Here is a 26589-nt window from a genome sequence, read left to right on the forward strand (position 1 = left end):
TAAAATATCCATATCATTAAAATATTTAAGGAAAAAAACTTCCTTTGCCTGGTCTGAGTACTTGAACCTGCACAGAGTGCACAACACCAGATCTTTAATAAAACAGGGCTAGATTCTCAAAGCTGTTTATTCCAAAACACAAATAATCCACATTTATCTGAGGGGTAGAGTCTTATGTTGTTTATTATTAATTTTAGATTTTTAATTATGATTTTCAGTTATATATATATATATATATATATATATATATATAGATATATACACACACACACAAGTCAAAATAAACATTGTTATAAAATATATTCTGAAAAATAGATACAATATTTTACACTCATTAGAAAATTTGAAATGTCTGTTTGTTTCAGCTTTCAGGATCCTCTTCATTCTGACCAGGCTGTATGGATTCACTCAGGGGAGAGTGATTTTTGACCAGGCTGTATGTATTCACTCAGGGGAGAGTGATTTCTGACCAGGCTGTATGGATTCACTCAGTGGAGAGTGATTTCTGACCAGGCTGCATGGATTCACTCAGGGGACAGTGACTGGTCAGAGGATAGTGATTTCAGTGTCCTTGTTCTGGAAAGCCTCCTCTTGCAGCTCACAACAGATTTTGTCAATCTTCAGGAAAGCAATATGGCCCTTTTTACCTAAAAAAAAAAGGCAGCATCAGATCCTATTACCATCGAACCCCCCCCCCCCCCCCCCCCCCCCTGCTGAAACTATCCTTCCAGACAGCATCAGATCCTATTACCATCATCCCCCAGCTGAAACTATCCTTCCAGTCAGCATCATATCCTATTACCATAACACCCCCCCTGCTGAAACTATCCTTCCAGACAGCATAGGATCCTATTACCATAACCCCCCCCTGCTGAAACTATCTATCCTTCCAGACAGCATAGGATCCTATTACCATAACCCCCCCCTGCTGAAACTATCCTTCCAGACAGCATAGGATCCTATTACCATAACCCCCCCCTGCTGAAACTATCCTTCCAGACAGCATCAGCTCCTATTACCATAACCCCCCCCTGCTGAAGCTATCCTCGGTATTGGACAGGTGGGGGTCTGACTTACGATAGGGAGGTCTGTCCTAGCTGAAACTATCCTTCCACAGTATCAATTGTATTACCTTCCCACTTGATAGGATCCTATTACCATAACCCCCCCCTGATAATGGTATTGGGGGGGACGCTCACTTCTATATACCCCAAGGTCTGTCGTAGGTGAAGCTATCCTTACCAGACAGCATAGATAGGTATTCCCCCCCTGCTGAAACTATCCTTCCAGACAGCATAGGATCCTATTACCATACCCCCCCCCCCCCCCCCCCCCCCTGCTGAAACTATCCTTCCAGACAGCATAGGATCCTATTACCATAACCCCCCCCTGCTGAAACTATCCTTCCAGACAGCATAGGATCCTATTACCATAACCCCCCCCTGCTGAAACTATCCTTCCAGACAGCATAGGATCCTATTACCATAACCCCCCCCTGCTGAAACTATCCTTCCAGACAGCATAGGATCCTATTACCATAACCCCCCCCTGCTGAAACTATCCTTCCAGACAGCATAGGATCCTATTACCATAACCCCCCCCTGCTGAAACTATCCTTCCAGACAGCATAGGATCCTATTACCATAACCCCCCCCCTGCTGAAACTATCCTTCCAGACAGCATAGGATCCTATTACCATAACCCCCCCCTGCTGAAACTATCCTTCCAGACAGCATAGGATCCTATTACCATAACCCCCCCCTGCTGAAACTATCCTTCCAGACAGCATAGGATCCTATTACCATAACCCCCCCCTGCTGAAACTATCCTTCCAGACAGCATCAGGATCCTATTACCATAACCCCCGCCTACGACTTCGATAGGAAGGTCCTATCGGATCCTAGGATAATGGTAGTGGGTGGGCGATCTTCCAGAACAGCATCCAGGATCCTATTACCATAACCCCCCCCCTGATAATAGGAAGTCTGGTCCTTCCAGACAGTTATACGACTCCTAATTATAGGAAACCCCCCCCTGCTAGGATAACTATTACCATAACCCCCTTAGGAACTTCCTTCCAGCATCAGTCCTCCTATACCACAACCCCCCCCCTGGTGAAGCTATCCTTCCCCCCCCCATCCCCCCCCCCCCCCCCCCCCCCCCCCCCCGCTGAAACTATCCTTCCAGACAGCATAGGATCCTATTACCATAACCCCCCCCTGCTGAAACTATCCTTCCAGACAGCATCAGATCCTATTACCATAACCCCCCCCTGCTGAAACTATCCCCCCAGACAGCATAGGATCCTATTACCATAACCCCCCCCTGCGCCACGTATTTGATAGGAAGGTCTGTCGTATCCTAGGATCATGTGTTGGTCACTTTGTAGGGGACGCACTTCGATAGGAAGGTCTGTCTTATCTGATAGTCTAATGGTATTTGGGGGGGACTCGAACGACTTCGCCAAGGGAAAGGTCCTGTCTGCGGAACTCCGTAGTCATCTCCTATTACCATAACCCCCCCCCCCCCCCCCCCCCCCGCTGATAGGAAGGTCTGTCCGTAGTCTAGAGCATGGTGTTGTGGGGGGGACCCGACTTGCGATAGGAAGGTCTCCGTATCCTAGGACTAAATGGATCTGGTCAGACAGGATATGGAGGGACGACTTCGATAGGGTATAAGATCCTCCATTACCCATAACCCCCCCCCCCCCCCCCCCCAGCCATAGGATCCCCCATAACCCCCCCCTGCTGAAACTATCCTTCCAGACAGCATAGGATCCTATTACCATAACCCCCCCCTGCTGAAACTATCCTTCCAGACAGCATAGGATCCTATTACCACCCCCCCCTGCTGAAACTATCCTTCCAGACAGCATAGGATCCTATTACCATAACCCCCCCCTGCTGAAACTATCCTTCCAGACAGCATAGGATCCTATTACCATAACCCCCCCCTGCTGAAACTATCCTTCCAGACAGCATCAGCTCCTATTACCATAACCCCCCCCTGCTGAAACTATCCTTCCAGACAGCATAGGATCCTATTACCATAACCCCCCCCTGCTGAAACTATCCTTCCAGACAGCATAGGATCCTATTACCATAACCCCCCCCTGCTGAAATATCCTTCCAGACAGCATAGGATCCTATTACCATAACCCCCCCCTGCTGAAACTATCCTTCCAGACAGCATAGGATCCTATTACCATTGCTGGTTGGGGGGAGGGGGACGACTTTGATAGGAAGGTCTGTCATAGTCTAGGATACCCACCCCCACCCTGCTGAAGCTATCCTTCCAGTCAGTATCAGATCCTATTACCATCACCCCCACCCTGCTGAAGCTATCCTTCCAGTCAGTATCAGATCCTATTACCATCACCCCCACCCTGCTGAAGCTATCCTTCCAGTCAGTATCAGATCCTATTACCATCACCCCCACCCTGCTGAAGCTATCCTTCCAGTCAGTATCAGATCCTATTACCATCACCCCCTTGCTGAAGCTATTCTTCCAGTCAGTAAGTTTGAACTCTTTTACTCACCAAATGAAAGCACAGCTTCTCTCGCAGCGTTGCGCAGATCCTCATCTCTGGAGCGCCAGAGTTCTGTAATCTGCTCAATGCTTTCCACTGCCTGGAAGGGATTATTTGATGAAATAAAGCAATATCGTGGAGCACAGATTATTATCTTTTCTTTCTTCCACAATTAGTTTGCCTGTTCCACAACACATAAAATTCCACTTCATATCACCCCCTGATGGCTCTGTATTTGTAGTAATGTCATTTCATATCATCCGCGTATCTGTATTTGTAGTAATGTCACTTCATATCAACCGCGTATCTGTGTTTGTAGTAATGTCACTTCATATCACCCCCTGATGGCTCTGTATTTGTAGTAATGTCATTTCATATCATCCGCGTATCTGTGTTTGTAGTAATGTCACTTCATATCACCCGCGTATCTGTGTTTGTAGTAATGTCATTTCATATCACCCGCGTATCTGTGTTTGTAGTAATGTCATTTCATATCACCCGCGTATCTGTATTTGTAGTAATGTCATTTCATATCATCCGCGTATCTGTATTTGTAGTGATGTCATTTCATATCACCCGCGTATCTGTGTTTGTAGTAATGTCACTTCATATCACCCGCGTATCTGTGTTTGTAGTAATGTCACTTCATATCACCCGCGTATCTGTGTTTGTAGTAATGTCACTTCATATCACCCGCGTATCTGTATTTGTAGTAATGTCATTTCATATCACCCCCTGATGCCTCTGTGTTTGTAGTAATGTCACTTCATATCACCCGCGTATCTGTATTTGTAGTAATGTCATTTCATATCACCCCCTGATGCCTCTGTATTTGTAGTAATGTCACTTCATATCACCCGCGTATCTGTATTTGTAGTAATGTCACTTCATATCACCCGCGTATCTGTGTTTGTAGTAATGTCACTTCATATCACCCGCGTATCTGTGTTTGTAGTAATGTCATTTCATATCACCCGCGTATCTGTGTTTGTAGTAATGTCACTTCATATCACCCCCTGATGCCTCTGTATTTGTAGTAATGTCACTTCATATCACCCCCTGATGCCTCTGTGTTTGTAGTAATGTCACTTCATATCACCCGCGTATCTGTGTTTGTAGTAATGTCATTTCATATCACCCGCGTATCTGTGTTTGTAGTGATGTCATTTCATATCACCCGCGTATCTGTGTTTGTAGTAATGTCACTTCATATCACCCGCGTATCTGTGTTTGTAGTAATGTCACTTCATATCACCCGCGTATCTGTATTTGTAGTAATGTCATTTCATATCACCCGCGTATCTGTGTTTGTAGTAATGTCACTTCATATCACCCGCGTATCTGTGTTTGTAGTAATGTCACTTCATATCACCCGCGTATCTGTATTTGTAGTAATGTCACTTCATATCACCCGCGTATCTGTATTTGTAGTAATGTCACTTCATATCACCCGCGTATCTGTGTTTGTAGTAATGTCACTTCATATCACCCGCGTATCTGTATTTGTAGTAATGTCACTTCATATCACCCCCTGATGCCTCTGTATTTGTAGTAATGTCACTTCATATCACCCGCGTATCTGTATTTGTAGTAATGTCACTTCATATCACCCGCGTATCTGTATTTGTAGTAATGTCACTTCATATCACCCGCGTATCTGTATTTGTAGTAATGTCACTTCATATCACCCGCGTATCTGTATTTGTAGTAATGTCACTTCATATCACCCGCGTATCTGTGTTTGTAGTAATGTCACTTCATATCATCCGCGTATCTGTGTTTGTAGTAATGTCATTTCATATCACCCGCGTATCTGTGTTTGTAGTAATGTCACTTCATATCACCCGCGTATCTGTGTTTGTAGTAATGTCACTTCATATCATCCGCGTATCTGTGTTTGTAGTAATGTCACTTCATATCACCCCCGCGTATCTGTATTTGTAGTAATGTCACTTCATATCACCCGCGTATCTGTATTTGTAGTAATGTCACTTCATATCACCCGCGTATCTGTATTTGTAGTAATGTCACTTCATATCACCCCCTGATGCCTCTGTATTTGTAGTAATGTCACTTCATATCACCCGCGTATCTGTGTTTGTAGTAATGTCATTTCATATCACCCGCGTATCTGTGTTTGTAGTAATGTCACTTCATATCCCCCGCGTATCTGTGTTTGTAGTAATGTCATTTCATATCACCCCCTGATGCCTCTGTATTTGTAGTAATGTCACTTCATATCACCCGCGTATCTGTGTTTGTAGTAATGTCATTTCATATCACCCGCGTATCTGTATTTGTAGTAATGTCACTTCATATCATCCGCGTATCTGTGTTTGTAGTAATGTCATTTCATATCACCCCCGTGCCTCTGTATTTGTAGTAATGTCACTTCATATCACCCGCGTATCTGTATTTGTAGTAATGTCATTTCATATCATCCCCTGATGCCTCTGTGTTTGTAGTAATGTCACTTCATATCACCCCCTGATGCCTCTGTATTTGTAGTAATGTCACTTCATATCACCCGCGTATCTGTGTTTGTAGTAATGTCATTTCATATCACCCGCGTATCTGTGTTTGTAGTAATGTCACTTCATATCACCCGCGTATCTGTGTTTGTAGTAATGTCACTTCATATCCCCCGCGTATCTGTGTTTGTAGTAATGTCATTTCATATCACCCCCTGATATCTGTGTTTGTAGTAATGTCACTTCATATCACCCCCTGATGCCTCTGTATTTGTAGTAATGTCACTTCATATCACCCGCGTATCTGTGTTTGTAGTAATGTCATTTCATATCATCCCCTGATGCCTCTGTATTTGTAGTAATGTCATTTCATATCACCCGCGTATCTGTGTTTGTAGTAATGTCATTTCATATCACCCGCGTATCTGTATTTGTAGTAATGTCATTTCATATCACCCGCGTATCTGTGTTTGTAGTAATGTCACTTCATATCAACCGCGTATCTGTGTTTGTAGTAATGTCATTTCATATCACCCGCGTATCTGTGTTTGTAGTAATGTCATTTCATATCACCCACGTATCTGTATTTGTAGTAATGTCATTTCATATCACCCGCGTATCTGTGTTTGTAGTAATGTCACTTCATATCAACCGCGTATCTGTGTTTGTAGTAATGTCATTTCATATCACCCGCGTATCTGTGTTTGTAGTAATGTCATTTCATATCACCCCCTGATGCCTCTGTATTTGTAGTAATGTCACTTCATATCACCCGCGTATCTGTATTTGTAGTAATGAATCAGCCAGGGTTAAGGTAAGCACCAGGAGATTAATGGAGATTGAGCAGGCAGGGATAGCAAGCTGTTTAGCTCATCTGACTGACACTTAAAGTCTCACACACACAACAAATGGTCTTACTTTAAGACACTTGAGAGCCATGCAGGCTGCTTGTTGAAACGGCACATCACTGTCCCTCAGGGCGGCTGTGTAATACACGATAGCCTACAAAACGAGTGAAATATACAGACAGCTTGATGCAGGACTTTGCAATGTGCTGCCCAGAGTCCAATGCATTTGACATTGACAAAATAGATATTAAATAGGTATGGGAACATAACCTAGCCAGTAAAGGGTTAAAATGGTTTGCAAACAGATACAATGTCTCCTCTGTGTGTATGAAACTATGGATCCTAACACACTGTATGAAGTACAGTACCTTTGCTCTGAAGCTCTTGGCTGCAGCTGCTCTGCACAAACAGGCCGCTGCTCCCCTGCACACCTTGTGGTTCTCGTCGGTCTGCAGCATGGCGAGGAGCTGCAGGGTCTGGGGCAGCGGCTGCAGCTGTGACAGGCGCTTCCCCTTCAGTCTCTTCAGAGCTCTCCTCCTCTTGGGACACGACAGTGCCTCGATGAGCTGCACTGAGATTACCAGAACAAGACACACACATTTTATTTATTTCATATATATATATATATATATATAGACACACGCACACACAAACACACACATACACACAACACACGACATATCCACCATGCTATCTGTGTTAGCAATTAAGAACATGCATCATGCTCGTCGGTGGGGTTGTCACAACAGAAGTCAGTTTTACTGCTTCGCCGGATCTAATTTTACTGTATTTCAATGTAGTCATTTATATATTGAAGTTAAAGGATGCTGTATTACACATGCAACACAATGCTCTAAATTACAAATGCACCATTATTATAACTCCCAGGTTTTACCCTTATGTTATTAGCAGCTTTTCTTCCAGCTGTTTATTGTGAAATGGTAAATGGTACCATCTTAAATGATCATGTGAATGACAGCATGTCTGCTCTGGACTGCAGGCAGGTATTGTAGGATCTATAGGAAGTTAGTCTAAACTGAGACTTGACATCATTAGCGGTACACAAGTCAAAGAATCAGCACTTTAGGGAACATGCAGAGGGCTCCACTAGCAGCCTATAGCCCCTCTAATCAGTGACCATGCAGAGGGCTCCACTAGCAGCCTATAGCCCCTCAAATCAGTGACCATGCAGAGGGCTCCACTAGCAGCTTTTAGCCCCTCTAATCAGTGACCATGCAGAGGGCTCCTCTAGCAGCCTATAGCCCCTCTAATCAGGGTTCCAGTGCCTATTAGAAAAGGGGTAGCGAATGCACCTTCTTTGGAGAGCTGGGTGAGGTGTTCCCCGAAGTCAGTGATGCTGCATTTCTGCAGGTAGTTGAAGAACTGGAAGACTGACAGCACTCCCTCAAACACGCTGGGGGGAGGGACCGATCGCACTCCCTCAGATATGCTGGGGGGAGGGACCAATCCCACTCCCTCAGACACACTGTGGGGAGGGACCGATCCCACTCCCTCAGACACGCTGGGGGGAGGGACCGATCGCACTCCCTCAGACACGCTGGGGGGAGGGACCGATCGCACTCCCTCAGACACGCTGGGGGGAGGGACCAGTCTGCAGCAGGACAGTATCTGCTCCAGAAGCCTTCTGAACACTATAGTGGAGCAAGAGAAAAACACAAGGAAATCTTCCAATGTCATGGTAATGTTTATATAACACAGTGCTGTTATTCATGGTAATGTTTACATAACACAGTGCTGTTATTCATAGTAATGTTTATATAACACAGTGCTGTTATTCATGGTAATGCTTATATAACACAGTGCTGTTATTCATGGTAATGTTTATATAACACAGTGCTGTTATTCTTGGCAATGTTTATATAACACAGTGCTGTTATTCTTGGTAATGTTTAACACAGTGCTGTTATTCATGGTAATGTTTATATAACACAGTGCTGTTATTCTTGGCAATGTTTATATAACACAGTGCTGTTATTCTTGGTAATGTTTATATAACACAGTGCTGTTATTCATGGTAATGTTTATATAACACAGTGCTGTTATTCATGGTAATGTTTATATAACACAGTGCTGTTATTCTTGGTAATGTTTATATAACACAGTGCTGTTTTTCATGGTAATGTTTAACACAGTGCTGTTATTCATGGCAATGTTTTTATAACGCAGTTATGTTATTCATGGTATCACGTAGCATCCTTTATAACACGGTTATAGATGCATTCACAATAATTGCTCACAACAGATTCATTAAATTATGTGCTAACCCTACTTGATCCTCTGGCTGTTTCTAATACAGCGTCCAGCCCTGTATTGCACTCTACCTGTATCTGCTTGGCCCGGCTGCTTCGCTTTCACTTTATGAATGAATCGTTTCCTCAGTTGCTTCAGTATCTTCTCTGTGGAGCAGTGGAACACTGTCTCACTTTCTGTGCATTCGTCCCACAATGAGAGGAGTGATTTTAACCTCTGACACTTTGGAACAACTGGAACAAAAACAAACCAACAAAACCCCAGCAATCAGAAAGCAGAATCAATAAATTCAGTGTTAGATCTGGAACCCCACAGTTACAATAAACAAAAACGTTAGCCTGTTTGTATGTAAGAGCATTGCAACATGAGTCACTGCTACCAGCATTCAGCACATTTCTTATAGTGTTTACTGTGCAGAACATACTGCAGTTGTGTTATTTCACCACTAGATGGTGATATTTGCACCATTACTACTGTAGTTACTTTACACAGAGGAAAGTGCACAAAATAGCAATCTAAAGCCTAGTATTCATATCCTCATCACAATATGATGTAATAACTGAAAGTTATTAAATATGTTTTGGTTTCTATAAAAGCAAAATGTATATATTTCAGTATTTAAGATAGCACTTGTGCTTTAGCATATGATTATTATTATTACATCATCTACTTACTGTCCCTTGCTGAATATTCATTTGCAGACTTCTCCAGTGATAGTTTGCTTATTTTCTCTAAGACGTCAGCTTGCAAAGAAAGCTCTTCTAATAGAGCGCTCTGAACCACAGAGGAGTCTGAGCAGCTCAGGAGCTGGAAGGAGCAGAAACAGAAAACAACCCAAACATAGCCTGGAGTAGATAGAAGCAAGTGCACAATGCAAGGCTGAAAACCATTACAACACATGGAAACCACTGCAGAGGAGGGACTGCGATACCAACACCAACCAGCAGAGGGCACCGTTCTGCTGTTGTAAAATGTAAGCAGTAGTATTTTTCCAGGTAACGAGTGCATTTTTAACACATGCATTCCCACAATGATAAAGCCCTAGTATGTAAGGACGATCCGCACAGGTCTTACCTGCAGAAGCAGCTTGCACATGCACAGGTGAATGACAAGTGACAGGTCTAAGCTGCTGTCCCCTGTGGTTAGCGGGACTCTCTCTGTCACACTTGTGCCCTGTGGTAACGTCCCCAGGTTTGGAAGGGTGCCTTCTTGGAATGAACCGACTCTGAAAGAGACGAGATTGCTTTGTTAGTTGCTGATCCGGTGCATCAGCGGTCCAGTGTTCTTTATCTATACTGTACATCACAGCCCCTCATTGCTATGCACGCTTACTAAGCAAGGTCACAGTCCAGCTCTAAAAACAGCTGGACAAATCCACAAAGAAACAGAAAGGTGCATGCGCTATCAGAAACAAGGGTGTTCATAAGCGTGACAAAGCTTGTTTGCAGTCCCCAGCTAGTATACGAAGCCGAGCTCTTCAGTGCTCCCGGTCGATAGGTGGGATGCAATGGGGAGGCAGCGTGCAAACCGGGCATTTCAAATGGGGGTCCAACTTCAAAGCACAAACAAAGCTGGGTCTATTAAATTGATCTAATTACATGGGATCTGTATAGGAGCTTAGAATCCAGCACTCCCCAGTGCTTGAATACAAACAAGCTCACATGGGACCTGTATAGGAGCATTCCTTACAAGCAACACCCTAAAGAGACAATCATGCACTGTTAGATGTTTCATTTGATACACAAAGGGGCCTATATTACTTCTATGGACGCTATTTATATGAGTTGAACGGAGCCCAGTGCTTTGTTTTAATTGAAAGAACCAGCATACCTCAGACTGCCCAGGCAGGACAGCTCGTCAGCATTGAAATCAGTGGATAAGAAATCGAAACTGCCGAGCACCTCCTCCTCCACCGCCAGGATTTCCACTGAAGAGGTTTTGTGCAGGTAGAGATCATTCTGTAGGAAGAGAGCACTGATACTGTAACAAAGTCAGCAGTCAGGACTGGAGGACAGGCGTGACATGAGTACATATTGATAGGTGTGATACTGACAGGTGTGATATGAGTACATACTGACAGGTGTGATGAGTACATATTGATAGGTGTGATACTGATAGGTGTGATATGTGTACATACTGATAGGTGTGATATGAGTACAGGTAACCACATGTAACAGCGTTGATGTGGGAGCATTTGAATACTGCGCTTACCTTTAAAATATCTCCAAAGAGCAGGATTTGCTTTCCAAGCCTCTTGAGCTCCCTGTCCTGCCTCCCCGTGTTCTGCAGGTCTCCTGTGACCTCGTGCAGCAGCTCTGCCAGCCTGCGGGACGTGCTCCTCAGGGGACCGGCGCACTGAGCTCTGTCTTGAAATGTCAGTCGTGTCGTGAGACTCCTCCTCCTGCCAGCGTCTCCTCCATGCAGGTTCCCCGGGGCGCTATTGGCATGAGGGCCTCCTGTCAGCCTGTTCTCTCTCAGGATGTCCGGCGTGCTGTACCTCTCACATTTGCTTTCCTCTTCAGACCAGTAGCTGCTTCCCATCTCCGAGGAGAGGTGCCCCCCCTTCACCTGCGAGTCCGACCTGTCATCAGAGAAGGGAGGGCTGTCTCTAGGCCCCTGCCAGCCCTCATTGTCTGAGGGGAATACGGGGGAGAGTGGTAATTCTGCCAGGTAATTCAATACGGACACTGCCCTGGAGTCCCGAGGCAGCAGAGTGAAGGAGCTGTTGGGGTCCTGGTACTGCTGAACAACAGACATCAACATCAGCACCTCATCTATTAATATAGAAAAGCACTATCCATCCATCCATCCATCCATCCATCTATCTATCCATCCAGCCATCTATCTATCTATAGTACTTATCCATCCATCTATCTATAGTATCTATCCATCCATCTATCCATCATCCATCTATATCTATCCATCCATCTATCTATAGTATTTATCCATCCATCTATCCATCCATCATCCATCCAGCCATCCATCCATCTTATCCATCTATAGTATCTATCCATCCATCCATCCATCTATAGTATCCATCCATCTATAGTATCTATCAATCCATCCATCTATCTGGCTGGCTGAAAGTATTTAAAGTAACAGTGTTGAAAGGGTTGACTGGCATCCTGTTGGTCCCTTCATAGCTACACCAGCCTCAGGTAAGCACAGCTCTAGATCTATAGATGGTACTCACAGTGAAATACCTCTCTCGGAAGCTGGGAGTGCTGGGAGGAGTCCAGCTGTACAGGGATCCCTTCCTGCTGGGGGCTGGGAGCCTGCCAGAGGGGCTGCTGGGTGAGTTCACCTCTCTTGTGTGAAAGGGGCTAGAGGACAAAATGGGGGGCAATTAGCAATGAAGCTGGTGTATACTGTGTACTCTCAGGATGACCCACATACTAAAGAACTGTATGTACAGGTTTGCTATAGTATATGACACATGGGCAATAAAAACACAACAGCATGGGAAGAAAGCACATTAAAGGCACAAACTCAATAAAGCAATACAAAAAACAACAGTAAGAGACGCTGCTTGTAACGAGCGCTCAAGGGCTGTGCAGTCAGGGGTCTTCCTTTCCTGGTCATTGGGATTATACTGGGGTTCACAGTTGGTCCGATTTCACAAGCAATATTTATGACTTATAGGAGACTTTGTGACGTGGCTGATGTTAATAAAATGTAGAAAACAGACGAGATTCATTCCGGCAATCAAATCCACCTGGGCTTACAGATTCCCAGTGAAGTGCCAGAGGTTTCTTTTTAGTGGCATCTGGTCGTCTTGACTACAGAAGCAGGGGCTGTGATCACATGCTCTCTCGCACAGCTGCGCTTGTTTCCTGTGTGTTTGTGACCGAGGTGTACAGTGAACAGCCTTCATTCTGGAATGGACCTCAGTGGGGCGCCGCCTGCATTATGGGAAACGTTCCATTCTGTAACTAGCCAGGATTAGTCAAGGTTACTGTGCTGCAATAGCAGAGCATGTTGGGTCTCAGTTCAGTTTAATGTTGCGTTCTGTAATGGATTAGTCAAGGTTACTGTGCTGCAATAGCAGAGCATGTTGGGTCTCACTTCAGTTTAATGTTCCATTCTGTAATGAATTGGAACACAGTGTTATTAATATCTTTAATATCTGTATGAGTATGATCATTAAAAATAACTATTATATTCATTAAAATGTATGCAGTGTGAGGAATCTTTGTGTCATGTAAAACTGAGGGAACACAAAGCCACTTTGTGCTTCATACTTGGTTTCAGGAGACTAGGTTTTAGGCCACTGCGTGGCACACCAGGGGAGACTTGGGGTTTGATACAGCAACCTCAGACTAGGTCTCCTAGAACCAGGTTTCAAGCCACTGTTTCTGAAAAAGTGGTTTTGTGTTCCCTCAGCTTAAGACCCTACTAAGAAACTCCAGTTATTCAACAGTACAAACCACACTCACTCCCATAAGACCTCCATCTGCAGTTTGATGGTTCCCAGTTCAGTGATGTCCAAAACCATTATCTGTGGTCTGGCCGTGAAGAAATTGGCACCCTGACACGTTACCACCCCTACCAGAACTGTACTCAGACCTCTCAGCTCCGTTACCTGAGGAAAATAAATATAATGAACCAGGAGCACGACCTGCACACATCCGTGTTAGATTGAACTTCAAGACTTGTCATAGTTTACCTTTATCATTCTGACATGTTAATACATGAGTAAGCATGAACAAAGACTCGGAGAGAGACACGCTTGTGGGTTTGCAGTGCTGAAGCTCAGCTGGATTACCTTTATGTCGAAGCTCTCGTGAATGTGGGGCAGGAAGACCATCTCCTCAGAGTCCCAGGTCTGTCTGTCGTCGCTCTGGATCTTCCCCTTTATCTTCCACCTCTGCCGACCCAGTCTGATGAAAACCTGCAAGAAAACCCACGCAGAGAGAGAGATTTTCAATGCATTTTCACCACATCTCATTTCTGAATCTATCTTGCATTCACTCAAATCCTAGGACAGAATGACCGGGAGAATCGCACTGTTCCAGCTTGCACATGGTTGCTAAGCATGTGCAGAGCCTGATCTAAGAGTATTGTTCTCTGAGTCTGGCTGTTTCATTTAGGTTGGAACATGCTGATCTGTGGAGTCATTTTGTACTTATCTTGGTTCACCTTATCATAGCTGTTCTGCAGTATTGCCACAGTAATCTGAAGTACAATGCAATAGTAACTTTTTAACGCACAGATAAATAATGAATAGACTCAAGCAACGACTCAAACATGAACACTCTGATCATCTCATGTTTTGCTCTCAGTACCTTGTAATGCTGTAAAGTGCAGCCGTTCTTCAAATGGCAACAATGTTAATAATACACATTAGTTTAAACTTTACTGTGAGCAGGTGCATAGGAACAGTGTAAGAATGCAGAAGGACCCATCAATACCTCATACTGATCCCCCGGACACAGGCGTGCAAAGCCAACCAGCCCTGCAAGAGATCAAAGCAGCACAGATTCATTGAGTGCTCCGTTACCCTGCCGTGTAGCGATTCTCATTTACATTGAATCCTCCCCAACTGCTAACGTGTGTTTGCTGGCTAAAATAATTCCGATCAATCCATAAACTTCAGAGGCTTTGACTCTCTCTGGAAAAAATGACATGCATGCCAAAACCAAGATATTTGTTCAGAAGAAAATATTGTGTAGGGAGACGCCCTGCCCATGAGTCTATCTTGAGAAGCTGTGCCTGAGCTTGTGAAGTGTGCCATTACCGGTCATGCCCAGCCTCTCAAAACTATGTTCAATATTCAAATTAATATCGGCGATCATTAATTGATTCAAATTTTTAAAAAAATTAACTGTTGCATCTTTAATTTCAGGGGGGCTTACCTTTCATCCTTATCCGAAGCTCTCCCAAGAGTATTTCAAGTGTTCCTTCCATCAGCCACATTTCCTGACAGAGAAAGGAACCATGCTATTAATGAGAACACATCCTGACAGAGACAGAGGAACCATGCTATTAATGAGAACATGTCCTGATAGAGAGAAAGGAACCATACTATTAATGAGAACATCTCCTGACAGAGAGAGGAACCATGCTATTAATGAGAACGTGTCCTGACAAAAACAGAGGAACCATGCTATTAATGAGAAGATGTCCTGACAGAGAGAGGAACCATGCTATTAATGAAAAGCAGCACCATGAACCAAAACCCGCAGTTCCCCCTTGAAAACAACAGAAAGGCATTTTTGCCTCTCTTAAGGGCTCCACTGTCTCATCTACCTCCATGCACTCCCTGAGGTTTCTGCTGAGCTCCACCTGGCTCTCCCTGGAAGCTCTGCTGGAGGGCGACTGGGAGAAAGCATGCATCATGTTCCGGGCGCCGTCACACAGCCGCCACTGGATGCAGTACGACTCGTAGAGTTCCTCCACCTTGAGGAGCAGAAACAGCAGTCAAGCATCGTGCAGCAGAGGAGGAGCCGCACTGGGAAAGCCCAGTCACTGTGCTTCACGGAGCATCGCAATGGGGAGTCATCAATGCCTTACCTTACTGAGCTGAAATTCCAGTCTCCTCACGTAGCGCTCCACCATTCGGATTTGCTTCGGCAAGAAGAATAATTGATGGATGTTAAAAGTAGGCCGTACAATATTGGATTTCAATTTCAATATTTTTCAAATTAATTCAACTCTATTAAACAAAACAAAAAAGCAACATACCTTTTCTAAATCATACAGAAAAGCCTGTAAAAAAAAAAAAAAGAAAATACGCTGTTATATTTATTATAAATTTGCCTGAAAAGTCAAAATGACATTCTACTCACCTGGTAATCACTTAGAATTGCTGTGTTATATTGTATCACCAGGTAATCACTTAGAATTGCTGTGTTATATTGTACTCAGCAGGTAATCACTTAGAATTGCTGTGTGTTATCCTCCCAGTGGCCGAAGGCCTTGCAGTTTGTAACAATGGAAATTCCCACCAGCCTTTCCTTCCAATCCCTTCCTTGTCTATTTTCTTACCAGTCTTGAGTTCCTCTTGCTGTCTTTCTGCTGGGCAGTCAGGAAGAGCAGCTCTGCCTGTTGTACTTCCAGATGTTCACTAGATTAAACACGACAACCAACCACTCCATGTTAGCCAACATCATCTCATCAAACAGGCAGATCAATGTGGCAGACAGCAGAGCAGAGCAGCACTAGAACACTTTCTCTACAGGAATGATAGGCTTATCTTGGCAATATAAAGTTAAGCAGGTTGCCCCTATGAACAAGGAGGGGCTCTTACTTCAAGCCTTTCTTCAGAGCTCTGAATATCTTCTCCACCTGAAGCGGCTGGGGCTCAGGGCTGCTGCCTGCCTTGCTAAAGGCAGGGTACATCCTCATGGACTTCACAGAGGGCACCCTGGACCTTAATGAACTGCTGCTCACAGCGTAGAATCTGCAGAGAGAAGAGAGACTAACACAGGGGCATCCAGAAACCCTAACCCTAACCCTGGACCTCACTGAACTGCTGCTCACAGCGTAGAATCTGCAGAGAGAAGAGAGACTAACACAGGGGCGTCCAAAAACCCTAACCCTGGACTTCACTGAACTGCTGCTCACAGTGTAGAATCTGCAGAGAGAAGAGAGACTAACACAGGGGCGTCCAGAAACCCTAACCCTAACCCTGGACCTCACTGAACTGCGGCTCACAGCGTAGAATCTGCAGAGAGAAGAGAGACTAACACAGGGGCGTCCAAAAACCCTAACCCTGGACCTCACTGAACTGCTGCTCACAGCGTAGAATCTGCAGAGAGAAGAGAGACTAACACAGGGGCGTCCAGAAACCCTAACCCTAACCCTGGACCTCACTGAACTGCTGCTCACAGCGTAGAATCTGCAGAGAGAAGAGAGACTAACACAGGGGCGTCCAAAAACCCTAACCCTGGACCTCACTGAATTGCTGCTCACAGCGTAGAATCTGCAGAGAGAAGAGAGACTAACACAGGGGCGTCCAGAAACCCTAACCCTAACCCTGGACCTCACTGAACTGCTGCTCACAGCGTAGAATCTGCAGAGAGAAGAGAGACTAACACAGGGGCATCCAAAAACCCTAACCCTGGACCTCACTGAACTGCTGCTCACAGCGTAGAATCTGCAGAGAGAAGAGAGACTAACACAGGGGCATCCAGAAACCCTAACCCTAACCCTGGACCTCACTGAACTGCTGCTCACAGCGTAGAATCTGCAGAGAGAAGAGAGACTAACACAGGGGCGTCCAAAAACCCTAACCCTGGACCTCACTGAACTGCTGCTCACAGCGTAGAATCTGCAGAGAGAAGAGAGACTAACACAGGGACATCCAGAAACCCTAACCCTAACCCTGGACCTCACTGAACTGCTGCTCACAGCGTAGAATCTGCAGAGAGAAGAGAGACTAACACAGGGGCATCCAGAAACCCTAACCCTAACCCTGGACCTCACTGAACTGCTGCTCACAGCGTAGAATCTGCAGAGAGAAGAGAGACTAACACAGGGGCGTCCAAAAACCCTAACCCTGGACCTCACTGAATTGCTGCTCACAGCGTAGAATCTGCAGAGAGAAGAGAGACTAACACAGGGGCATCCAGAAACCCTAACCCTAACCCTGGACCTCACTGAACTGCTGCTCACAGCGTAGAATCTGCAGAGAGAAGAGAGACTAACACAGGGGCGTCCAAAAACCCTAACCCTGGACCTCACTGAATTGCTGCTCACAGCGTAGAATCTGCAGAGAGAAGAGAGACTAACACAGGGGCATTCAGAAACCCTAACCCTAACCCTGGACCTCACTGAACTGCTGCTCACAGCGTAGAATCTGCAGAGAGAAGAGAGACTAACACAGGGACATTCAGAAACCCTAACCCTAACCCTGGACCTCACTGAACTGCTGCTCACAGCGTAGAATCTGCAGAGAGAAGAGAGACTAACACAGGGACATTCAGAAACCCTAACCCTAACCCTGGACCTCACTGAACTGCTGCTCACAGCGTAGAATCTGCAGAGAGAAGAGAGACTAACACAGGGGCGTCCAAAAACCCTAACCCTAACCCTGGACCTCACTGAAAAGCGGATCTAAAATGACAGTCCTCTGCCGACTCAGCCCTGTGTGGTTTGGACACATTGTGACAGTCACTCTCTCTCTGCTCTGCAGGTCCTTTTCCATTCCAGTATATTCCCTCATAACTACCACATGTGGATGAAATGACTGTAACTAACCTCAATCTGAAAGGGTTAAAACATTTCCTAAAACATCCACACAGTATAGACTATCCGACCTTTGTTTTTTAATAATACAATTATAGTCTACAGGATTTTGGAGGTGGCATATTTTAAATCTATGTTGACTTGTTAAAGATCACTACACCTCACAACAGAACATTTTTAATATCAGCTCTCCGATCAACATGGTGGAAATAGTTCAGCCTGCGCGTTTGGGTTCTCATTACAGATGTTCCTTGAATATCAAACCTTGATTTGCTGCCAGCGTTATTTCCTTCGTCCGCTATTCAATTACACTTCCAGTCATAGCAGGACGTCTTTCCCAAAACCACCGCAGCGTTATCAAAGGAGTTAAACACCTGTGTTAAAATTATTAACCCTCTTACATTAAAATTCACACGCGCATATATACCTATACATATATATATATATATATATATATATATATATATATATATATATATATATATATATATTATTGCGTGTCTAGAAAGCTGAAAAGATGGGATGTCGTCATAGCACAGGTGCTAAATGTTTTGATTGGCTCTCCCCCGTGTGTCTACCTGCTTGGTGCAAGTGTGCTGTGCATACTCACTGCGCTCTCCTGCGGTGCATCGCGCTGAAACCAGCGAACGAGCGACTCCTGCTGACTGCAACGCCCTCTACTGGCGAGACGAAGCGCAGCGTCACTGACATCCCAGACAGGTATTCGTACTCCGCCGCTGAAACACACAGCACAACAATGAAAAGACTGCAGGTACGTTTTAAATAAAGGCGTATGGAGAGAAGCGCTGCAGGCGGTCAGGGGGGGGTTCTTCTTTTTAAATGAGTTATGAGTTGTGGGGTAATAAGAAAACACACTAAAAATGTAAAAAAAAATAAATAAATAAAAAAAGTGAATTTAAACATCCGAGCCCTGTCTAGACTTTTTATAGGTATTTGCCTGAGCCGGGAGAATATTCCGCTGCAACCACTTCCTGTGTTTACACCAAACCTTAGTATTTTGCCCCTTGCTGTCACAGCTGTGTTTTTGTACTCGTTGTTTGTAGCTGGGGGGAATACAGACTCCTCGGGGATGAGGTGCGAGCTGGGTTTGGAAGCTGATTGGAATCCCAGGACCAGTAGCACGGACTCCCGCAGGGATGCACGTCACGGTTGCCTGCAGAAAGCATTACTGGATGTGTTCAGTATTGTAACTGTTACACTAAAGGACTTAGTTATTACGTTCAACGTTGATTTGTCTCGTTTTGTTTTGTTTTTTGATGCTCCCAGGAAGTTTTTTTTTTCTTTAAAATTGGATTTATTTACAAGCCGAGTCCCAAACGGCCCAAGTGTTCACGGAGTCACGTGGTAGCCCCGCCCCCCTCTCTCCGGTTTGCTTTTTCGAGCTGTGATTTAAACATGACACTTGAAATGATCTGGCACGATGGACGAGGATGGAGAGACTCTGGTCATTAAACTGCTCTGATATTCCAAACAGCCTCCCAGTGTGGTAAATATTTACCCTCAGTTAAACAATCTGGAGCCAATGAAATCATCAGCAGTGTCACCATGAACCTTTGCATAATCCGCAACGACCATTCATCTTTATCTTAAATGCCATTAGAAATGTGAGCAGGATGTCACGTAATAAAACACTTTGAAATCCAGCTTGCTTTTTCGTTCTTTCTTGCACTATAAGCTTCCACTTTGTATGTTAAAGGTCTCATACATTCGTCTATCATTCTGAGTGGTTGAATGGTTACTATCTGCAATGGAAAATTAAGTAATTATGAAGAAAGGCAAGGTATACTGCAGGTGAAATACTAAGATGCTTTCATTGACTGATCCAACAATTGTGTTGTCTTGTTTTGAGTGTTGTCAGGTATAATTGATTTCGATCAGAAGACTATTTTTCAAGTCTTAGTAAATAAATAGCAATTAATGTAGTTATCAGTACAGGATTGGAATTGAAAGCTTCAGTTGCCATGAGAAAGGAAAACATGAAAACAGCAACATGCATTGAAATCTCAAAACACTGAAAACAGCAACAAGCATTGAAAACTCTAAACAAGGAGAACTGCAACAAGCATTGAAAACTCTAGACAATGAGAACTGCAAAAAGCATTGAAAACTCTAAACAAGGAGAACTGCAAAAAGCATTGAAAACTATGAACAATGAGAACAGCAACAAGCATTGAAAACTCTAAACAAGGAGAACTGCAACAAGCATTGAAAACTATGAACAATGAGAACTACAACAAGCATTGAAAACTCTAAACAAGGAGAACTGCAACAAGCATTGAAAACTATGAACAATGAGAACAGCAACAAGCATTGAAAACTATGAACAAGGAGAACTGCAACATGCATTGAAAACTATGAACAAGGAGAACTGCAACAAGCATTGAAAACTCTAAACAAGGAGAACTGCAACAAGCATTGAAAACTATGAACAATGAGAACTGCAACATGCATTGAAAACTCTAAACAAGGAGAACTGCAACACGCATTGAAAACTCTAAACAAGGAGAACTGCAAAAAGCATTGAAAACTATGAACAATGAGAACAGCAACAAGCATTGAAAACTAAACAAGGAGAACTGCAACACGCATTGAAAACTCTAAACAAGGAGAACTGCAACATGCATTGAAAACTCTAAACAATGAGAACAGCAACAAGCATTGAAAACTATGAACACGGAGAACTGCAACATGCATTGAAAACTATGAACAATGAGAACTGCAACAAGCATTGAAAACTATAAACAATGAGAACTGCAACATGCATTGAAAACTATGAACAATGAGAACTGCAACATGCATTGAAAACTATGAACAATGAGAACTGCAACATGCATTGAAAACTATGAACAATGAGAACTGCAACATGCATTGAAAACTATGAACAATGAGAACTGCAACATGCATTGAAAACTATGAACAATGAGAACTGCAACAAGCATTGAAAACTATGAACAATGAGAACTGCAACATGCATTGAAAACTATGAACAAGGAGAACTGCAACATGCATTAAAAACTCTAAACAATGAGAACTGCAACAAGCATTGAAAACTATGAACAATGAGAACTGCAACATGCATTGAAAACTCTAAACAATGAGAACTGCAACATGCATTGAAAACTATGAACAATGAGAACTGCAACAAGCATTGAAAACTCTAAACAATGAGAACTGCAACAAGCATTGAAAACTATGAACAATGAGAACTGCAACAAGCATTGAAAACTATAAACAAGGAGAACTGCAAAAAGCATTGAAAACTATGAACAATGAGAACAGCAACAAGCATTGAAAACTATAAACAAGGAGAACTGCAACACGCATTGAAAACTCTAAACAAGGAGAACTGCAACATGCATTGAAAACTCTAAACAATGAGAACAGCAACAAGCATTGAAAACTATGAACACGGAGAACTGCAACATGCATTGAAAACTATGAACAAGGAGAACTGCAACAAGCATTGAAGACTCTAAACAAGGAGAACTGCAACAAGCATTGAAAACTATGAACATGGAGAACTGCAACAAGCATTGAAAACTCTAAACAAGGAGAACTGCAACATGCATTGAAAACTATGAACAATGAGAACTGCAATATGCATTGAATACTCTAAACAAGGAGAACTGCAACATGCATTGAAAACTAAACAATGAGAACTGCAACATGCATTGAAAACTGAACAATGAGAACTGCAACATGCATTGAAAACTATGAACAATGAGAACTGCAACATGCATTGAAAACTCTAAACAATGAGAACTGCAACATGCATTGAAAACTATGAACAATGAGAACTGCAACATGCATTGAAAACTATGAACAATGAGAACTGCAACATGCATTGAAAACTATAAACAATGAGAACTGCAACAAGCATTGAAAACTATGAACAATGAGAACTGCAACAAGCATTGAAAACTATGAACAATGAGAACTGCAACATGCATTGAAAACTATGAACAATGAGAACTGCAACATGCATTGAAAACTCTAAACAATGAGAACTGCAACATGCATTGAAAACTATGAACAATGAGAACTGCAACATGCATTGAAAACTATGAACAATGAGAACTGCAACATGCATTGAAAACTATGAACAATGAGAACTGCAACAAGCATTGAAAACTCTAAACAAGGAGAACTGCAACATGCATTGAAAACTCTAAACAATGAGAACTGCAACATGCATTGAAAACTCTAAACAAGGAGAACTGCAACAAGCATTGAAAACTATGAACAATGAGAACTGCAGCATGCATTGAACACTATGAACAAGGAGAACTGCAACATGCATTGAAAACTATGAACAATGAGAACTGCAACAAGCATTGAAAACTATGAACAATGAGAACTGCAACATGCATTGAAAACTCTAAACAAGGAGAACTGCAACATGCATTGAAAACTATGAACAATGAGAACTGCAATATGCATTGAATACTCTAAACAAGGAGAACTGCAACATGCATTGAAAACTCTAAACAAGGAGAACTGCAACAAGCATTGAAAACTATGAACAATGAGAACTGCAGCATGCATTGAACACTATGAACAAGGAGAACTGCAACATGCATTAAAAACTCTAAACAATGAGAACTGCAACAAGCATTGAAAACTATGAACAATGAGAACTGCAACATGCATTGAAAACTCTAAACAATGAGAACTGCAACATGCATTGAAAACTATGAACAATGAGAACTGCAACAAGCATTGAAAACTCTAAACAATGAGAACTGCAACAAGCATTGAAAACTATGAACAATGAGAACTGCAACAAGCATTGAAAACTATGAACAAGGAGAACTGCAACATGCATTGAAAACTATGAACAATGAGAACTGCAACAAGCATTGAAAACTCTAAACAAGGAGAACTGCAACAAGCATTGAAAACTATGAACAATGAGAACTGCAACAAGCATTGAAAACTATGAACAATGAGAACTGCAACAAGCATTGCAAACTCTAAACAATGAGAACAGCAACAAGCATTGAAAACTATGAACAGTGAGAACAGCAACAAGCATTGAAAACTAAACAATGAGAACTGCAACATGCATTGAAAACTATGAACAATGAGAACTGCAACAAGCATTGAAAACTATGAACAATGAGAACTGCAACATGCATTGAAAACTCTAAACAATGAGAACTGCAACATGCATTGAAAACTATGAACAATGAGAACTGCAACATGCATTGAAAACTCTAAACAAGGAGAACTGCAACACGCATTGAAAACTATGTCTTGTGCGCCTCTAGACAGAGACCACCCGGCTGGGGTTCAGAGTTTATTTTCATGGAAAAACATTGGTGAGCACAAAGCAGCCAGTCAGGAGAGTTCCCCTCGCTTTCTGACCTAGGGCCCAGTTCTCAGTAATCAAGTGTGATTGTAATTGTGATGAATTCTTTTTCATTGAATTAGTTTCACTAATGGATGATGCACTGATCTAATTTACAAAGCAGCCAAGGGAGGAGAGCTTAGCAGACACAGCCATCAGCACACATGCAAGTTTGCAGCAATCCAAACACGCAGTGTTAATGCACTGGTGAACGACTGCATGCTTGCTGCTAATATGGACGTTGCATGCTTCTCTGTACAATCTATTGATTTAGCAGCTGCATGTTCTTTTTTTTACACATCCTCCCTCAGATTAAAGTACAGTATATACAGCTAATAAAACCCATATATTGTTTGTTTCATTTATTTCATCATGAGGCTGAGGTACAGTTTTTAAGAAGCACATGCTCATGTAAAGAAATCACTAGAGAGAGAGAGACCTCCGTTTAGCATGTCTTCCAGGTACTTTCAAGTAGTCTGCTATTGTATCCTTACACTTCCTTCTACTTCAACTGAAGCAGAGACTCCTCTTCTACAAGCTGCTCCTCGAACCACTGACATGTTTTCCTCAGTACATTAGGTTGCCTGTTCTCTCTGTTTTTCATAGCTCTAGCTTGCATTTCTAAGCTTTATTTTTGACCCTCGCACCAAGAAAGACACACAATTGTAAAATCTCTTACGATATTTGACTCTCATTATTTCTTCTAGTATATCTCCTTTCCATAAAAGCGGTGGTCCCTGGAGGAGGTTAGTCATGAATGAACTTTAACATTCATCCCCAGGGAGAGCTTAAACCCCTTGGAGCGCTGCCATGAATGATGCTGGCTACAAACTATTGCATTCCCTGATGTTCAGCTGACAGGAAAATGAAACGGATTTAACTCAGTGCTAAAATGAAAAGTCAGTCTGGAAAAGGGTTTCTTCTTTAAAAACTAGAACAAGAAAGAAAGAAAGAAAGAAAGAAAGAAAGAAAGAAAGAAAGAAAGAAAGAAAGAAATATCCATTCGTACCCCCCTCCCATGTGATGATTTGCACTCTGGTGCCGAGTGTCTTTCAAGGGTTATTTCATCAGTTAATTGTGTTCACATGTTGTGTTGATGTTTCCAGTCTCTTTAATGTAAAAAAAATAGCAGGACTGGCAGAGAACAGACAAGGATGAATCTTGTGATGTGTGCAAGCATTTATTGTGTTAACATGGACAGGTACATGGATTGAGAATTCACATTTACTGTGTTAACAGGGACAGGGACAGGGACAGGGATTGAGAATTCCCATTTACCGTGTTAACATGGACAAGGACATGGATTGGGAATTCCCATTTACTGTGTTAACATGGACATGGATTGGGAATTCCCATTTACTGTGTTAACATGGACAAGGACATGGATTGGGAATTCCCATTTACTGTGTTAACATGGACATGGATTGGGAATTCCCATTTACTGTGTTAACATGGACAAGGACATGGATTGGGAATTCCCATTTACTGTGTTGACATAGACAGGGATTGAGAATTCACATTTACATGGACAGGGATTGAGTATTAACTCAGATGGATTAATACAGAGTTTAACATTAGCATGTGGTATTTAGACCTGCCAGTGTGTAGATCACAGGCTCCTCGGCGTGATATTGAATTATTTCCCCAGATCTCCTTAAACACATTCTCAATATTGGGGCTGTACAGTCCTTCAGACCTCCACTGATGCGCATGCTTGCTGTCTTATATATTCCCATGAAGAACCTCAGCTTGTTGTAGTGTCTGACTCCCCATCCTGGTTACCCTTTTTTATAAGGAGTATTTATGGGTTACTGGTGTTGTAAACTGGACTCTCCAAAAAAATATACAATGCAAAATATATGACCGCACATATAACATTGTTAGAATGCTTCACATTTTGTTCTGCTTAATTTCTTCTGCTTTCTTTAGTTTGGAAACTGTTCAGATAATATGAACCATCCTTAATCTCTTCTCCCAGATGTCCTTATATAATAGAAGCTACGATTCCGGATTTACCTTCTTAAATAAACAGATTGATTGGCATGAAAACAGAGCCTTCTTTTGATTAGTTTCAGATACAATGTGATTCTTCTCAGAATCACAGTGTCGCTGAATTGTTAATCATTGTGTATTTGTTTAAGATTTGTTCTGATTGCGGTCACCTATAAAGAGCAACTGTACTGCTGAGATCTGTCAGTACAATCATTTCTCATAACCTCCCCCTGCTGAAGGGGGGTGGAGGGGGGCAGTCTGGAAGCCAAGAAGAATTGTGAGGGTGTCAGATAAAAGAATTGTTAAAAAAGAGAGACACTCAAACTAACAACGAAAGTTTTGGGGTTTGTTTTTCTGGTACACCTTCATCATTGCATCATTGTTTCAAAGTGGATCTGAAAGAAGTCTGTTCTGCTGGTCCAGTGTAATACATGCACAATGAGTGGCATCATTGTTTCAAAATGGATCTGAAAGAAGCGTTCTACATGCACTCAGAAGATACAATAATACATTGGGGAGGCCCAACAACTGCCATGTCATCCCAGGCACTAGATTGAGAACCATTGTTCTGAGCGACCTGGAGAAATCATGCATTCTCTTGTACTAGTCTTTAACATTGCTGACAGCTGGTCTTTCAAAACACACAGAAACAGCCCCTCTCAATGGCTCTGTAGCATGAAATATAAAGGCAGAACTAATTCAATTAAGCAGGAGCAAAGTTTTTTAACTAATATATAATATTACATCATGATGAGGAGCCAGAAACTGTAGCATCCTCTCCATGTGTGCATCTTACACACTAAGGTCTTGTGTACAGGGGTCTTATTTTCACACCTCTGTGCTTTTAAAACTTCAATCAAAAGTTTCACAAGCAAACAACAAACTGTAAGATTTGATTCTTATGCTTGATTCCTGGTC

At 42.9% G+C, this 26589-nt stretch overlaps 1 protein-coding gene across 3 annotated transcripts in view; it reads right to left on the minus strand.

The window, feature by feature from the left end:
* Nucleotides 1-282: 282 nt before the first annotated feature.
* The window catches only part of LOC121319483 (RIPOR family member 3-like), a 39253-nt gene continuing 12946 nt past the window's right edge, over nt 283-26589 (minus strand). The window contains exons 2-22 of one of the 3 annotated variants that reach the window (XM_041256937.1): nt 18919-19045; nt 16369-16521; nt 16107-16185; nt 15804-15827; nt 15633-15686; nt 15369-15518; nt 14975-15038; nt 14531-14574; nt 13885-14010; nt 13556-13701; nt 12313-12442; nt 11331-11861; nt 10950-11077; nt 10194-10344; nt 9794-9926; nt 9191-9352; nt 8162-8500; nt 7217-7419; nt 6919-7002; nt 3539-3629; nt 283-647 (exon numbers count right to left, since the gene is read on the minus strand). In XM_041256937.1, the coding sequence (XP_041112871.1) occupies nt 547-647; nt 3539-3629; nt 6919-7002; nt 7217-7419; nt 8162-8500; nt 9191-9352; nt 9794-9926; nt 10194-10344; nt 10950-11077; nt 11331-11861; nt 12313-12442; nt 13556-13701; nt 13885-14010; nt 14531-14574; nt 14975-15038; nt 15369-15518; nt 15633-15686; nt 15804-15827; nt 16107-16185; nt 16369-16521; nt 18919-19019 (2994 nt within the window). In that variant the 5' untranslated portion in view covers nt 19020-19045 and the 3' untranslated portion in view covers nt 283-546. The remainder of the gene's footprint in view (nt 648-3538; nt 3630-6918; nt 7003-7216; nt 7420-8161; nt 8501-9190; nt 9353-9793; nt 9927-10193; nt 10345-10949; nt 11078-11330; nt 11862-12312; nt 12443-13555; nt 13702-13884; nt 14011-14530; nt 14575-14974; nt 15039-15368; nt 15519-15632; nt 15687-15803; nt 15828-16106; nt 16186-16368; nt 16522-18918; nt 19046-26589) is intronic. The other 2 variants (XM_041256939.1, XM_041256938.1) reach the window with 2 other exon arrangements.

The sequence above is a fragment of the Polyodon spathula genome, chromosome 8 (genome assembly GCF_017654505.1).
Source record: "Polyodon spathula isolate WHYD16114869_AA chromosome 8, ASM1765450v1, whole genome shotgun sequence".
NCBI classification, from domain to species: Eukaryota; Metazoa; Chordata; class Actinopteri; order Acipenseriformes; family Polyodontidae; genus Polyodon; species Polyodon spathula.